Here is an 18,394-nt window from a genome sequence, read left to right as displayed (position 1 = left end):
TCACGAAATCCAAAACAAAAATATTTACGATGGTAATAGATTTCTGGTTATATTTCAGTTACATTTATCGTTCATGAACATCAGTTTTTTTTTCTTTGCAGAGAACGAATAAATGTAATGTTTTATCCCCGTCGGGAAAATATGTACACACTAAAATTCTCGCCAACATACTCCTGATCTGCATTTCAAATTTGTGCTTATCATAATTATTAGTTAACACTTATAAAAAACTGGCATCAAAACAATACCATTTCGAAAAAACTTCAGTATCATAATAAAAAGGCTTCCTTATTCAATCCACCTCGCCTAAATCAGATCAGGATTACTGGAGGCCAATGTGGAGCACGCGGATCCCCTAAAAGCCTAGCTGTACCTAACCGAGTTATCAAGGTAGGGGGTGAAAGAGAAAGAGAATGGGTTGGGCGGGTGGGGGAGGGGGAGGAAAGGGAGGGACTGTGGGGTTGCTCTCAAACAGCAGTCAAGTGTGGACTCTCCACTCAAAGAAAAATATTACTGAAAACACGCTATCGAGCTTCTAATGAATTATTGGTAATTTAAGTTATTATGTATATATGTGTGATTGATCAAAGGTAATAAGTTTTATCCCAAGCACAAAACTTTCCATGCAATATTAGCAAGGAGTTATAACAACACCACAAGCCGAGAGGAGGCAAGAATTCACTGCCGTATTGAAAGCTTATCGTATTTGTACCCAAGGCAACATGAAGAGACACCACACTATCGTCATCTGTGGATTGCAATAATGTTATGTAAGGTTTGCGTACACGAACGATAGCTGAGAAGGTCATAGGGTATATATCATATGATTATATATATATTATTATTATATATATATATATATATATATATATATATATATATATATATATATATATATATATATATATTTTATTTTTTTTTTTTTTTTTTTTTTTTTTTTTTCAAAATAAGACTGAGTCTAATTTTACAATAGTAGTGACTTTGAAGTACGTCGTCTCGGCATTTTTAGCCGTGAAAAAAATGAATGCAATGCTGTTTTGTCGTTAAGTTTTTTACTCTGAAGTTTAGTATAAAATTATTCCTCATTTTGTTAGCGAAATCAAATATTTTTTACATGAACCCTGGACTGGCAGACAATATTCTATATTGCCTTGCAGTTGCAACCCCTCTCCCACCACTCATGCTTTCCCTGAAGGAAATGACGTAATTTTTCGGACTTCGTGGCAGCTATGTCGACTTCATACTTGATGGGGGCGAGGGGGTGGTGTCCAGGCACGATTACTGTGTGAAGGTACCCCTCAAACTTGGCGGCTCTTTCGTCAAGTATTCGTTGATGTGAGTAACTGGCTTTGCTCCTCAGTAGGGCATAAGAATTCACTGGAGGGATGCAGGAATTTCAGCAGCAGGTTATTTTACATACACACACTCTTTCAGGTACCTCCATTGGCAACACTGAGGTTGGTTGGTTTGATCTGGCATCATTCTGTCAGCCTACAAGGTGGACTGGAAGTCTTAAGGTCCACATCAGTAGACAGCCATGGGCGACCGTGAGATGATATTTAGATTCATTGCGAACGGCAGTAGCTTGGGCCAGGTGGCTAATGACTTCCGCAACTCCTTGCAAGCATCCCACAGTCTGGATTTACTGAAGAGGGGCAGGGGCTTCAGCGTGAAGCCAAATCAATCATAAGGTGGCTTGGGGACTTCCAAGTCTTGTAAATTTGGGCTTGTCCAGAGATCAAAAGTAACGAGAAGGAATGGCATATCGTCACCTTGGGAGGGGGAAAGACAGGGACACTGTTAGACTTAGAGTTTATTTTGTACTGATTTCAGAGAAATTTGGCATATGTATCCTTTCACCTTTTTTGCGTTACTGCTTCTAAGACAAGTGTTCAAGCGGGCGTTTTCGAAATGGAGTTATAGAGAAGAAAGTGTTCTGAAAAGGGGAGGGTAAAGATGCTCCCAAAATTCCCCCGAACGATTCCCTTTTGCAAGTTGTATCTTTCTTTTCAGCAGGTGACCTTTCCACTTCGGAGGAGGTGGCACCGGAAAGGCAGAGCAAGTTTTTGGGGATGGGGTTGCAGTCCTAGTCTCCTTTTCTTAACTCGCAGCTATGGTGAGTGTGACTGAGGCTTATGCTCAGATATTCTCTGTAATATAGGTTGATATTTATAACACTATTTTATAGAATTAGGATTGTAAGTAGGCTAATGAGGACCTAAATGGGCGACTTGACGTCTGTTGCTGTTTAAGACCTTCCATTCTTCCAGCCTTCCATGACTTTCCATTCATTCATTTTGAAAACAATATGTTTTTGGATCTTTTTGAAACTTATTTATTCTCTAATTACATTTACTAGAGTTTTTAACACTTTTCTATTATTTTGAACCTCTGTAAAACTTGTTCAATTCCTCCTTAAATGTTCTAGAGCTTTCTAACACTTATTTTTCTATTATTTTGCTGTTTTATATATAACAGTATTAATAAATTTGATTAGATATGATGAGTTGTGGTATTATATTTCTTGATTTTCAATTCTTTCCAAGGGGGAATTTTTTTTTCAAAGGAGGATGCTGGGTGCTTGTAAACACCCGCCCAACCCCCCACCTGTGGACACGCCCATGTCCAGACTGACCAATTGTGATTTTGCATGTCTGGATGACAGATAGGTTCTGGATTAATGGGCGAGAGGATTAATTGGTCCTTTGTTTAAGGGCAGAAGCGACAAAAGAAACTGTAAGATTTGGAGAGGCTTAAAGTGACTTCGTATATCGGGGAAAGTGAATGGCAGGATTTTGATTGAGAAAGTAGGACAGACGAGAGGAGGATTGACAGAAGAAGAACAGTGTGGGATTAGATATGAAATTGTGCGTGTGGAGCATGTTTTTGTTTTGAAACAACTATGTGTGAAGTTTGAAAGTAAAGGGAAAAGCTACATATAGCGCGTAGGGACAAAAAAAAAAAAATTAAAATAACCTGGTAATGGAGAAATGTGAAATACGTTGAAGTATGGGTAATTTTATATATATATGTATATGTATATATACAGTATATACAGTATATGTATATACACACTATATATATATATATATATATATATATATATATATATATATATATATATATATATATATATATATATATATATAATCTTTAGTTTGGGTCCTGCAAATAGTATCAGATTATTGACAGTTAATTTTATTTAGACTTTTTTGTTTTACTTTTGTATGCCATGCACCATTGACTTGCTATTAATACTTCAATTAAAACTGTACTACATATGCACACACACACATATATATATATATATATATATATATATATATATATATATATATATATATATATATATAATATATATATTATATATAGACACACCACACAAATATATACAGTATATATATATTATATATATATATATATATATATATATATATATATATATATATAATTGATTATGTGTAGTGCAGTTTTAATTAAAATCTTGATAGCAAATCAACGATACATAGCATATAAAAATAAAACAAAGTCTAAATAAAATAAAATTAGCCACCATCATTCTTATTTTGTTTGCAGGATGCAAACTGACGCATACTTGGGAGCATCACCTCGCACGAAGGAACTGTAAAGAGCGTCCTTCACAGATCAGAATAACCCACAGCAAAAAGAGAGAGAGAGAGAGTATCGAAAGGTGATCTATGTCTATATCAAAAGGAAAGCTGACGCAAATCTAGTCCATTGACGAGCCTGATCAAGGACAGCATTCTTCCACGTAGGTGGAAAGACGTCTTCCTTAGAAATGCGATCGTTCCTTCGTGAAACTCGAGGAGTCGCTATGGAAACTGCGCTCTCGCCGCTAGAATTACATGTATCATTCTTATCTTCTCGCTTATTTTTAGCTTTTCGTTGGGCGTAAGCTTGGGATCATTATAACTGCTAAGCCTCCTAAGTATTCTTCTTCTTTGATTACTTCGCTTTACTTACCGTGCATCTTTATGGATTCCTGTTTCCTACGACAGTTAGCTGTACTGTAGACTTTCTTACGGGATTTTGTTTTGTGAATGTGTTAAATATTCATTTCCTTATAGAGGTGATGTCACTTACTGTTTACCTGCCAGTTTCTGTGCAGATGTAATTACACGTCAGTGTCTGTGCAGATGTAATTACACGTGTTGTGGTAAGCGTAATCGATAAAAAGAATGACTGGAGCTGTGAATGAATGGAGCTCACTTTGGGTAGACCATATAACCTTCGCAGAGGCATGTGTATAATTGTCCCTGATTAGCTCGACCTCGTAGTTTAATTGTATATCATGGTGGATTACTCGGACATTGATATCTCATCCGCTTGACAGACACCCACTTCTGCTTCAGCCTCTGACATTTCCGGATGTACCTCGTTGTTTGGATTAGTTTTGTTGTCACCACTTCATTACTTTCGCTTGTAAGTCTCCCTATGTACCCTCCCCACCATCAACTTCCTCCGCGTCCTTGTGCACCATCCGCACCCCCCCCCTTCGGTTTTCCTAACATAGAGAGTCCTCCTCACCAGCCCTTGCCGATGATCGCTGCCTCCCTTTACCTCCGTATTTTTCTTAACGGTGTCATTTGCGGTGGGGCACTGAGGGTGTGGTGCTGGTAGGCGGGTAACTGTAGTAACTCGTAGGGCAGAAAGACCCGTGCCTGGCACTGCCTGCCTGTGGTGTTAGGGACTGTGGAGGGATGGTGTTCCCCTTTTTTTTTTTTTTTCTGTGGTTCCCTCTTTTTCCCTGCCCTCACCCGTGGAATCATACCCTCGGCTTAAGGATGCAAAATTATGCTGTGGTGATCAATAGAGGAGACTATGCTCCGGGCAGGGCCCCGTCGCTCGCTAATAGTCCCGTTTATTTTCATTGTTCCGAGGCAGAGGGGCGTAACGTCATTTTTAGGCTGGGTGGCGGAACATTGTGTACCCTTCGGGACCAACCTTCCTCCAAGTATATTGGTGGTTAGGCCATTCTTCCCCTGAATTGCCTCTCCGTCGCAGTACTGGGATATCGGCACCCCTTGGGCCAACCTAACCCTCGACCTTATCACTGGCTGTCATAGAGATAACTTTTGCGTGGCACATCTCCGCGCGCCTTCACCCTTGCACGCTCAACTTGGCGATGGGTCGATGGCCGGTGCATCGCCCACATCTCTAAAAATATTTTTCTCGTGTCTCCATTTTCTGTTGCAAGTTTGTCAGGTGGCGGGGGTAGGATTGAAGTTTTCGAGCGAACATACATTCCTCTTGATGAGCAATGTGGAAAATGGCTTCCAAGTTCTCTGCACATGGAGATAAAGTTTCAAGTCTAGATTACTACTGTTGAGAAGCACCTCTGAACGTCCGTCTAGTGGACCATGCTTGCTCTATTCCCGGCAAGTGGTTTAGTCAACTGAGTGGTCGTTACGACATTCAAACGTAGTCATCAGCGCGCTTCTTCCTGGCAAAACCTCTCACCTACGTTCTTTCGTCTGTCAAGAGTTGTCGCCGGTCATTTGATCTGTAATCCAACTTGTCTGAATAAAACAGAAAGAAACATGAAGACAGTCTCCGGCACATCTCGATGCAGCGAGAGAAGATTTCCTGTTAAACGAGGGGATGAAAAGCAGTGGAACAGGCCGTAGAGTTGTGAAGGAATGTGTATTATGTGTGTAGGCGGACTAGTGAGGCGAGCGCAATCATGGCGGCTCATCCGAAACCATTGTGACAAACTGTCTCCACAGCTTGTCAACTCTTTTAAGCATATTCTTTCACTATTCCCTCACTTCTCTTGAGTAATCTGATAGAAATAAAAATGTTGTGAACTAAGCTTTCACTTGGTGTACTAACGATTCCATCCGCAACCGCAAATGGATGCTCATCTTAAAAAGAAAGAAATGTGTTGGGTACTTTCGAATGAACCTATTAGCCAACGGTGTCACAATGATTCGTGTTCTTTTCCGCATAGTTCTTCGAACTGCTAACGTAGATTCATCCCTAACTTTCCCCGCCGTAAGGTTCATATTTCCTTTATTGTTTGGATAAGGCCTTCGGGCTATGGCTGCAGACAAGAAACGCCCCAAGATACAGCAAGAGGAGAGATGGTTTTCCAGTAACGCTTGTTATCATGTGCTCTGAGGGGAATTTTATCCTCGGCTTGTAAGAACAGGTGCACAACGACGTTACGCCAATTTCCCCTCGTCATATTATACGTATTTAATATAACGATGCCTTGAATTCTGAAATGATAAGCGTCAGCCTGGGCCTGAAGGAATAAGGACATTGGGAGCGGCCACATACAATATGGAAGTTCGCGCCAATTGTTCGTGCCAAATTCAGAGGCGTTTTTTCCCAGTCGTGAACACTGGAGCAGGAGCGATGTGCCTGCTCGACCCATATTACCAGACAACGTACTCGACACTCCTTGCGTCTTTATTTCCTGCATTTTTAATAATGCACACTTACGCTCTCGCGAGCATCCCTTTGAAGCATTCGTTATCTCGACGTCATCATTGACGAAAGAGAAACGTTGCTTTAGCGAGACCTTTTCCTGGCATTTGCAGCGGGGTGTTGATTTTCTGAGAAACATCGTACCTCTGCAACCTGATGAGAACAAAACCAATATGAAAAGTCAGCGAGTATAATGTTTCCAAAATGTTGTTTTTATATTCAGCAATGAAACATACAGCGCGCCTTTAAAACTATCGTATCATGATATTGATCACTTCTTCAAAGCTTTGAGTTCTTGTTTGATGTATTCATAATGATGTCAGAAACGCGTACAAGAGCTTTTCATTTCGCCTCTTTCTCTAAGATGATTGATTACAGATTACCATGATGATCATTTTATTTTGCAAAACGGTATTTTGTAGACACGTAAATATTTAGAGAGGTAAAGGGCTAGCGGATGGCATGGTAATTGTTATGACTTGAATTTCTTTCTTCGCCGAAACAAATTCTGCTACATTTGACAAAAGATATTGGAAAGAATGTCGGAGAACGTGAAATAGAGTTAAAGAATCTCGATCAAAGATTACTTCATGCTCAATGAGGTATTTACATTCAGGTAAATTTGTCGGAAGAGGAGACTCATACGCGTTTTCCGTTTCATGAATTTATGTATATGTGTATATGTATGTGTATGAGAGAGTGTGTGTATGCGTTTCATAAAAGGTATCGACCATCACGAGAGACCAGGTTTGATGGTGTAGACTCGAAATGTTTTCAGTAAGCAATATTTTGACCATGAAAATAAGTCATGAGAGTCATTGACTATTGTTATAGGAAATCGATAGGAGGTCAGCTGGAGGGAGCTGAAAGGGCCAAGGCTGAGGCTTTCCAAGCATTGCTAGCTTTTAGCTATTGTTGTTCGGGTGAATTTCATCCATTCCTTTTTGAGTTTGCGTAACTCTTCCGACGGAGATATCGACGGAAAAAACCTTTTTGTTGTATCGTTGCGCTATCACATTTCTTGACGGTTCTTAGTCTGCTATTTACAGCCTTTAATGGTTGAATATTGAATCCTCGTGACGACCTGGTTTGTCGAAGAACAGCGATGGCAAATAAAAAAAAAATACAAAAATTATAATTTTTGGAGATGATGACATAGTGAAATATGAAGGAGAAATAACGTAGAGTTTACGTCATTCTTGTGGGTTATCCGGTTTTCTCGATAATTACTCGAAGTCAGTCAAAGTGTCAATAAGGTCTAAGGGGCAAAATAATAGATCGTAATTAAGGTTTTGCGTAACAGCAAACTCCTTGAATTTTGAATAAATGCCCTTTTGTCGTCGGGAATAACAAGATCATTATTGGGATACTTTTTTTAACTCTAGACTGTAATGAAAACATTCTGAGCGAACGCTCAGAGATTAATTAGTTTCTGGTAACTGTTATAACACTTGAAAAAATTTAAATGTGAAGGAAACTGATGAAGTGTTTAGTAAGTTTTGGTGTTGTTGAACCAGCTATTGTTGCTGTTGCTGTCTTTATTGTTGTTCCGAGAGTTGTTCGTTTTAAGGTTATCCACCTTCTAGAAAGTCTTGCCAAACTGTGAATGCCATATGCCAATATCCTGAACAGAAAACTAGACTGAAATATGAACTCAAAATTGTAACCTGAAATGACAGATGATAGACTAGTCAAGGCACGAGGCGACCACTTACGACAAGACAACTTGTGAGGAATGAAACCATTCTGTGATTGGTCACGGACCTTTTCCTAGGCCTATTGTGAATGGTTTGACAAATTTCTTCCATTCTCGCCTGTCCCCACATCTCTAACAACGCTCGAATGCCTCATATATCGTTATTATATTTCTCTGTCCTTGCTTCTTTACGACTCAAGGATTCGATTCAAAGTAGTAGTAAGTAGGCGGACTCGTCAAGTAGCACCTCATATATCGTTATTTCTCTTTCCTTGCTTCCTTACGATTCAAGGATTCGATTCAAAGTAGCGGTACGAAGGTGGACTCGTGAAGTACAAGTATCGATGTTACTTATGACCATTAAGGCATTGAGTCTGACTCGCATCAGTTTTATCAGACCTCATTAATTTAGTCTCATCTTTGCTCGGTAAGTCATCGGGGCTGTCTGGTGTCGCGACTGCCCTGTGTCATTGACGCCGAACAGCAAAAGATGGGAGTGGTCCGGCAAGCTGCTTACGTCTATCCACGGAGCATCAAGACTTGTTTGTGGTCCAATAACAAGCAAATCAAAGTGCAGAAGTTTCTGAATGAAAAGTTTCAGGTTCTTCGGCCAGGCGCTTCAGTGTGGGAGAGGCAGTCATCAATTTGCTGCTTAAGTCACTGTTTGGAAATTACCGCTGAGAATTCGTTAGAAGAGGGAGAGCCACTTAGCCGCGAGAGGAGGGTACAGAATTAGCAACGCTGATTCCAGTTCTTCACAACTTCTCATTTCACCTAACTGGTGTCCACCCAGCCAGCACTTGCAAGGGGGATGCACTGAGAGTTGTGCTTTCCCTCTGTAAGATGAGAAAACGCATTTCAAATGTCGGTTGCCTTCTAGGGATAAATACCAGCTCATTTTTAGTTTTCTGTAAAAGAAAGCTTATGACGGCTTTGTCTATTCGTCCGCACTTTTTCCTGTCAGCCCTCAGATCTTAAAAACTACTGAGGCTAGAAGGCTGCAAATTAATATGTTGATCATCCACCATCCAATCATCAAACCTACCAAATTGCAGCCCTGTAGCCTCAGTAGTTTTTATTTTATTTAAGGCTAGTCAGCCATAATCGTGCGTCTGGCAACGATATAGGACATTCCACCACTGGGCCGTGGTTAAAGTTTCATTGTCCGCAGTTCATACAGCATTAAACCGAGACCAACGAAAGATAGATCTACTTTCGATGGCCTTAATTATGATTGAATACGCTGCACAGAAAACTCGATTTCGCCGGAGAAACTTCGGCGCATTTTTTACTTGTTTTCTTTGGCTACCGCTAGGATGACTAGTGGGAGGAAGCCCAGATTAAAATAAAATACTTTAAGGAAATGCGATCTGAATTTATAGCCCAGAGGAAGGATGGATCTGAAGACGTACGAGAAGAAGCTCAGACGAGTCTCATCGACTGGCAGATAGACAGATGCTGTATATGTGATATAGTTCCTCGTTGGACGAGTCGGTAGAGTTCTCGGCTAGCACTCTGTAGGCCCGAGTTCGAGTCTCCGGCAGGCCAGTGAAAAATTAGAGGAATTTATTTCTGGCGATAGAAATTCATTTCTCGGTATAATGTGGTTCGGATTCCACAATGAGCTGTAGGTCCCGTTGCTAGGTAACCAATTGGTTCTTAGCCACGTAAAATAAGTCTAATCCTTCGGGCCAGCCCTAGGAGAGCTATTAATCAGCTCAGTGGTCTGGTTAAACTAAGGTACACTTAACTTTGTATATGTGATAGACAAAGATATTGTAAACAAAGAGCAAAAGTGGGAATAATTGAAAGAGCATAAGAAATGGGCTCCGGGATGGATATGTTGCCTCATCCTCCCTGAGAAAAATGTTTGTCAGAGGTTTAAAGGTTTCAGTGTGAAAGGTAGGTGAGGTATTACTGAGTGTTTCAATTAAATATCCAAAAATAAACTATGATCAGTAATTGTTTTCACACCACATGACTTATTCTTAGCATTGTTCTAAAATTAGGCTCTCCTCTCATACTCAACTTGAGCAAATTAACTTCAAAGTGCACACTCATCCTCAAACGTACTTTATCAAAGGCAACAGCTGACTCATGTATCTACAACAAAGCTGTTAATGTCAAACAATCAATTATAGTATCCTAACCTAGATTTCGCTTGTCTAGAGTGACACAACTTGCAACTAAAAAAGTACAGTGGCAATCAACAAGACGCTAGTACAATCAACAAGCGATCTTGGGAGTTTAGGAACAATGCAGAGAAAGATCTCATAAACATAGATGATGTAGAATGGTGAATACTTTCAACATTGGACAATGACAGACGTTTGATAATGGCAAGAGTACAAAAAGTCCAGGCTACCGTTAAAGATACACAAAGCAAGATGCAACCAAGGCAGTGAAACATCGGAGCAATCTGCGGTATCAGACACACTAAATTTAAAGACAATCAGACTCTATTAAATTCAATAACAGCTCACATCCACTAACTTCCAAGAATTCAAAAGCCTCCTGGGAGGGAATCAGCGGCTGAAGCAGCAGGGGAAGACAAGACAATTGAAAGAGAAAGTAGAAGTGAAAGGGGGAGGAAAAAGTCACCTGGATACTTCTTTGTCCCCATAGGGGGTTAGAGCCCTCAGTGCATCTCATGCGGTGCTGTAGGTATTACTTAAGGTTCTTTGCAGCGTGCCTTCGGCCCCTAGTTTTAACCCCTTTCTTTCCTTTTACTGTGCCTCCTTTCATATTCTCATTCTTACATCTTACTTTCCACCCTCTCCTAACAATTGAGGTTTTCCCTCCTGCTACACCTTTCAAACCTTTTTAGTGTTTCCTTTTCAGCGCCGAATGACCTCATAGGTCCCAGTGCTTGGCCATTAGCCTAAATTCTGTATTCAATTCGATTCAGCACTTTGCAGAGGACACACAAACCCAGTCCATTAATCATTGAATGCATGGTTTAATTCTTCACGTGAAAAACAAAAATGAATTCTTTCCTCACATTACCAGTAAATCTCTACGGTATCGTTGACGAGGCACTTAGCTCTGTTTGCAGAATAGTCACGCACCAGTGAATCAGTTCAGAAGTCCCAGGAAAATCTAGCCGAGGCGAAAGTATGTATGGGACTCTGCTGCAACTTCCTTTTTCTCGCACGAAACCAAAGTGCTGCATTTATCAGGCCAGAGCTGGGATTTCACAGAAGACACTAAGACAAACTGTTGTGTAACAGCGACAAATATTCACTCCTCGAACTTTTTTACTTTTTAATTTACTTTAAACTTCACAGTTTATAGTTTTAGATGTCTTCGGGTAGAAAGAATAGGTTTTTCTTTAAAAAGATTATTTATGTCGGAGGGTTGGAGCAGGTTAGAGACAGACATCTGAGGGCTTTAGGTGTCTAGTCTGGGACAGTCTTATGATCTGACTACGTCTGTCCAAGGAGCAGTTGTATTCTTTGTGCATTAACAAGAAGCCAGTAAATGTGATAACAGTAGAAGGAATGGTCATTGACAGCTGTAGATTGTATTCTTTGTGCCTTAACAAGAAGCCAATAACTGTGATAACGGTAGAAGGAATGGTCATTGACAGCTGTACAGTAGATTCTTTTGATAATATTCTTGAGAAAAGTGGCCCGGTCAAGGTGCTGTAATGCAGCAGAAATATTCAGCAGTATGTTGTAAAATTCATAACTTGGATGCTGTAGATGTCTAGCCTGGGACAGTCTTATGATCTGACTACATCTGCCCAAGGAGCAATTTTTTCTGTATGCCTTAGCAAGAAGCCAATAAATGTGAAAACGGTAGAAAGAATGGTCACTGACAGCTGTAGATTCTTTTGATAATATTCTTGAGAAAAGTGGCTCAGTCAAGGTGCTGTAATCTGGCAGAAATACTCCTAAGTATTTGTAAAATTTATAACTTGGGACTCATTCCTGCGCGTTCACTGGAGTAGGTAGAACTGTCTTTTTGGTAGACCTTTGTTGGAAGGGTAAGCCTAGCCGTGCGAGGGGCCAGGGTACGGAATTAGCAACTCTAGTTCCAATTACATAATTCGAAATTGAGAAAGACGTGAACAGAAAGTTTGCAGTGAAATCGTAGTTTAATTTCATGATACTATGCGATGTTGATGGAAATTTCGTTTAATCCTAACAAGGTAGCTCCCCTTTCTTAAAAAAAATTATATTCATCAGATTAAAAAAAGTTATATAGAAACATTTCACCCCTTTTTTAGATAAAAACCAACTTTTATGCCAAAATTTTACGACGTCCATTTTAACTCCACATTTATTTTTCGCCGAGTTCGTTCGGCGGATTAGGCATCTGTAGAAATGCTTAAAAAAATATTAATTATTATGCAGCGGTTGAAGAGTGGATGATGTTTTTTGACCTAACTTTCACCTCATTTTATTTTTCTTTGCTGTTCATATATGACACACAATAATCGCGCCATTTCGTCATTTTGTGCGAGTAACTGTCTCTCGCTCTCTTCAACTCCTTTTGTAACTGCAATTGTTATTTTGTGTTGTGTTCCTTCGACAACTGATACTTATAAAACTACCAGGAATATTTTTTGTCTTGCTCTCTTGAACTCCAATTGTAACTGCAATTGTCATTATTTTGTGTTGTGTTCCTTCGACAGCTGATACTTATAAAAAACTATCAGGTATGTTTTATTTCTTGCTCTCTTGAACACCTCTTGTAACTGCAATTCCTCCGTTCATATTCTCTTTCTTCCATCTTCCTTTTCACCCTCTTCTAACAATTGATTCATAGTGCAACTGCTTTGAGGTTTTCCTCCTGCTGCACCTTTCAAACCTTTTACTGTCAATTTCCGTTCAGCGCTGAATAACCTCATAGGTCCCAGTGCTTGGCCTTTGGCCTAAATTCTATATTCAGTTCAATTCAATTCAACTGCAATTGTCACTATATTGGGCTGCGTTCCTTCGACTACTGATACTTATAAAACTACCACTAATATTTTTATCTATTCAGCAGATTGATTTGTGTTTCGGTGACAGTAAAAACGGACTGACTGCAGTTTTTATTTTTAACCAAAATACTTTCAAGGAAGTTTCAGTAAATTCATCAAATATTTGCAGGCCTTTCTCATCTTCGTAAACGAAATTATTCCTTTTACACATCTCTTGGTAGTGAAGCACCAGATTCAGTAACCAGTAACTTGGTTGAACAATTATATAGATTAAAAATAAGTTAGGAAATGTGATAGCATTACAGTATCGCTTTCGGGAGTAACACGTACAATTTTTGGAAAACATTTATTCTTAATATATATATATATATATATATATATATATATATATATATATATATATATATATATATATATATATATATATTATATATATATATATATACATATAATGTTTATATATATTACATATAATGTATATATATATTATATTATATATATATATATATATATATATATATATATATATATATATATATATATATATATATATATATATATATATATATATATATATATATATATATATATATATTACAGAAAAGATTTATTTATGAAGGACAGCTGAAATTTTGGTATGTTATAGAGTATAAAAAACAAAACAAAAAGTAATACGCCAGATAATTTTTTTCAGACAAAAAAAATTTCTTAATGTAGGTGGTTAATGCATTTATCTTAAATTTCTAAAAACCAAAGTTAAGAGAGATGGTGCCTTAGCTACTTAATATCTCTTCCCGCACACGCCAGTTCCCAGAGACGTCTGCCCGCGAGCAATTCCAATATCCAGAAATGGTAACTTGTGGGCACTTATCATTATCTTTCCTCTCCAGTAAGAAATTGATACTGGGGCAAAAATAGCTAATGAAATATGAAACCAAAGCATGCAATATGAAAGCAAAGCAGCAAATTCCCTAAGCGCCCGTCACTTACGCAGTGTTTATAAATTATCGGTCTGTACAGTAGAGGACAGTGATTAGGCAATTGTTCCTCTGGGCAACACATGAAAAAGCCCAAGTTGGACCCGAGGGCTTTCCATCACCATTCCATCGAGTTGTTTATGCAACTTTCCATTAACAATTAAAGGAATGTCTAGTGCAGTACAGACAGTGCAAATAATTCGTCCCTGTTTTGACGAACTGGTGTACCCCTTATTTTTTAAGTTTTTGAGTTTTCCAGTCATAGTGTCTCAGTTTTTGATGCTCTATAACATATCAAAATTTCAGCTGTCTGCGTTGCTACATTTTCCAGCAAAATTTCCTCAGAAGATGGGCTAACTAGATGTTCGGAATGATATCAAAATCTTTAGAGTCCATTTTCTCAGAATGAAGAAAAAATGGCGTACGCCAATTCGACTGCTTAAAATCTGATTCATAAAAACCGTGGCGAAAATTGTCTGGACAAGTACAAGCCGTGTTTGAAATGATGTTTTGTTTAAAATTATTCTTTTTAAAAGTACGTTTGTAACTCATATAATGAGACTCGTTCCGGTTTTGTGATTTGATGAACTAGCGAACAGAATTTGGCACTTTCTTAATTCTTTGTGCATATTTCTCTCCTGAATTCAGGTTTGTGAAGATGAGCCTACCCAAAATGTACCAGGAATTCAAGGACAGGTCTTTGTGGCTATTAACATATACATATTTGGTGACATTCTCTTATATAACACAAACACACAAACGTGTTTATATAAATGTTTATATATACGTATATGTGTGTGTAATATCTGAGAATTTCACCAAATATATGTATATATCAATAGCCATAATGACCTGTTCTTGAATTCCTGGTACATTTGGGTATGTATGTATGTGTGTATGTATTTATGTATGTATGTATTCGGACACACACATACATACATACATATACACAAATATATATGTGTGTATATATGTATTTTATATATATATATATATATATATATATATATATATATATATATATATATATATATATATATATATATATATATATATATATATATATATATATATATATATATATCTTTCAGACTCTACAGCATAAAAATAAGGGCGATATCAACTTGATGAAGGTAAAATCGTTGTAGTACAGAACCTGAAGGATATGAAAAAAATAGTTGTATTATCTCCCAAAAATACAGAGAATGCTAACGTCATTTTGTCTAATTATTGCTCCAGTTGGTTTTTGCGAATATAATTTTTCAAAATTTTTCTTCCGCTTTTTAAAGTGGTTGATATTTAATGAATTCTATATTTTATGCTACTAAATACTTCAGTGAATTAAGTTAACGTGGTTTCAACCAAAATGCTGTTATAGACAGTTTTGCTGTAGTATTCATTTCCGGTAATATCCCATCACAAATAACAACAGACATTATTCTTACAACATACGAGATCATTCTATATCGAATTGAGCACTTAATCTAATTTGTCAAAATTATTATAATTGGCTGCTGCTGCTGACGATGATAATTCTTACTCTTGTCGGGGAATTATTTTAGCCAAAACCTGGGGTTGCAATGGGCAGCTCTCTCGGGCCTCAGTATGCAAACTGTTGCACTATGGATTTTTATGAATGATTTGATGAACATCCTGATGCTTTCAACTGCTCTTTTTAATCGAAGGTATTTCAAGGATTGTTGCTCATGTGTTTAAAAAAACCTTCACATGTTTTCACTCGCTTCGTGTTGTGAAACAGAACAGGGAAATGAAACGGAACGGGAAAATGAAACAGAACAGGAAAATGAAACGGAACGGGAAAATGAAACAACAGGAAAATGAAGCAGAACAGGAAAGTGAAACAGAACAGGAAAATGGAACAACAGGAAAATGAAACAACAGGAAAATGGAACAACAGGAAAATGAAACAGAACAGGGAAATGAAACAGAACAGCGAAATTAAACAGAACAGGAAAATGAAACAGAACAGCGAAATGAAACAGAACAGGAAAATGAAGCAGAACAGGGAAGTGAAACAGAACAGGAAAATGGAACAACAGGAAAATGAAACAGAACACGAAAATGAAACAACAGGAAAATGAAACAGAACAGGGAAATGAAACAGAACAGAGAAATTAAACAGAACAGGAAAATGAAACAGAACAGCGAAATGAAACAGAACAGGAAAATGAAGCAGAACAGGGAAGTGAAACAGAACAGGAAAATGAAACAGAACACGAAAATGAAACAACAGGAAAATGAAACAGAACAGGGAAATGAAACAACAGCGAAATTAAACAGAACAGGAAAATGAAACAGAACAGCGAAATGAAACAGAACAGGAAAATGAAGCAGAACAGTGAAACAGAACAGGAAAATGAAACAAACAGAACAGAACAGGAAATGAAACAGAAATTATTAAACAGAACAGGAAAATGAAACAGAAAATGAAACAGAACAGGAAAATGAAGCAGAACAGGGAAGTGAAACAGAACAGGAAAATGGAACAACAGGAAAATGAAACAACACGAAAATGAAACAACAGGGAAATGAAACAGAACAGGGAAATGAAACAACAGCGAAATGAAACAGAACAGGAAAATGGAACAACAGGAAAATGAAACAGAACACGAAAATGAAACAACAGGAAAATGAAACAGAACAGGGAAATGAAACAGAACAGCGAAATTAAACAGAACAGGAAAATGAAACAGAACAGCGAAATGAAACAGAACAGGAAAATGAAGCAGAACAGGGAAGTGAAACAGAACAGGAAAATGGAACAACAGGAAAATGAAACAGAACACGAAAATGAAACAACAGGAAAGTGAAACAGAACAGGGAAATGAAACAGAACAGCGAAATTAAACAGAACAGGAAAATGAAACAGAACAGAACAGGAAAATGAAGCAGAAATGAAACAAACAGAAAATGAAACAGAACACGAAAATGAAACAACAGGAAAAGAAACAGGGAAATGAAACAACAGAAATTAAACAGAACAGGAAAATGAAACAACAGCCAGTAGAGCAGAACAGGAGGTAAGCAGAACAGGAAGTGAAACAGAACAGGAAAGTAAGAGCAGAACACAAATGAAACAGAACAGGGAAATGAAGCAGAACAGTGAAATTAAAATAGAACAGGAAGAGTAAGAAACAGACAACTGAAACAAACAGAACAGGAAAATGAGCGGAACAGAAGTGTGAAACAGAACAGGAAAATGGAACAACAGGAAAATGAAACAACACAGAAAATGGGAACAACAGGGAAATGAGAACTGGAACAGAAGTGAAACAACGCGAGAATGAAACAGAACAGGAAAATGAAACAGAACAGCGAAATAAAACAGAAAAGGGAAATGCAACAGAACAGGGAAATGAAACAGAACAGGGGAATGAAACAGAACAGGGGAATGAAACAGAACAGGAAAATGAAACAGAACAGGAAAATGAAACAACAGGGAAATGAAGGGGAACAGGAAAATGAAACAGAACAGCGAAATGAAACAGAACAGGAAAATAAAACAGAACATGGAAATGAAACAGAACAGGAAAATGAAACAGAACAGGAGAATGAAACAGAACAGGAAAATGAAACAGAACAGGAAAATGAAACAGTACGGGAAAATGATCTGTAATTTTTTTGGATATTTAGGTATCTGGGCGTGAAGGTACATTTGAAATTCCTGTTTATTGTTTATGTACTTATACTGCACTGGGACAGGATTATCTCTGCTTTTCACAAAAAACCAAAGTAAATTGTATTAATAAATAATCTGGTAACTGGAACATTCAGTGTTTGTTCCGATTTTAAAAACTTTTCATCGTGGCATTTTCTTCCTCTCCAGTTATTTTACCGAGAACTCTGTCAGGCTTTTGACTTTTATAAAACTCTAAGAAATTTCTAAATAAGAAATTGTGACATTCATTTAGTTTCATTTACGGTAGGGTCGGCCTTCAAAGTGAGAGAGAGAGAGAGAGAGAGAGAGAGAGAGAGAGAGAGAGAGAGAGACCTGTTCAACCTGCTGATTTTATTCGTGTATCTTTATTTACTTGTCCACAATGTGGTCTGTGATATTGGAGAGAGAGAGAGAGAGAGAGAGAGAGACAGTTCAGGCAGTTCCAATGTGAGATTTTTTCATGTATCATTACTTACTTGTCCATAGTGTGGTTTGAGATATTGGAGAATTTCAGAACACAGGAATCTCTCAGTTATTCTGTGTGATAGAACACGATTTCTCCTTCTCGAAACCACCGTTTTCTGACGTAGGGGAACATAGTTCAGTGTCTGTAGGGCGATACTACCGTCAGTGCACCTCACGTGGTGCACTGCTGGCAT

The 18,394-nt window shown here is 38.0% G+C and overlaps 1 protein-coding gene across 1 annotated transcript; it reads left to right on the top strand.

The window, feature by feature from the left end:
- Positions 1-17,360: 17,360 nt before the first annotated feature.
- Positions 17,361-17,693, top strand: LOC136833027 (uncharacterized). Its single transcript, XM_067094675.1, has one exon. The coding sequence runs from the start codon at positions 17,361-17,363 to the stop codon at positions 17,691-17,693; it is 333 nt and encodes a 110-aa protein (XP_066950776.1).
- The last annotated feature ends 701 nt before the right edge of the window (positions 17,694-18,394 follow it).

This window comes from Macrobrachium rosenbergii, chromosome 51, assembly GCF_040412425.1.
Source record: "Macrobrachium rosenbergii isolate ZJJX-2024 chromosome 51, ASM4041242v1, whole genome shotgun sequence".
Taxonomy (NCBI): Eukaryota; Metazoa; Arthropoda; class Malacostraca; order Decapoda; family Palaemonidae; genus Macrobrachium; species Macrobrachium rosenbergii.
This window is presented reverse-complemented; position numbering and strand designations above follow the sequence as displayed.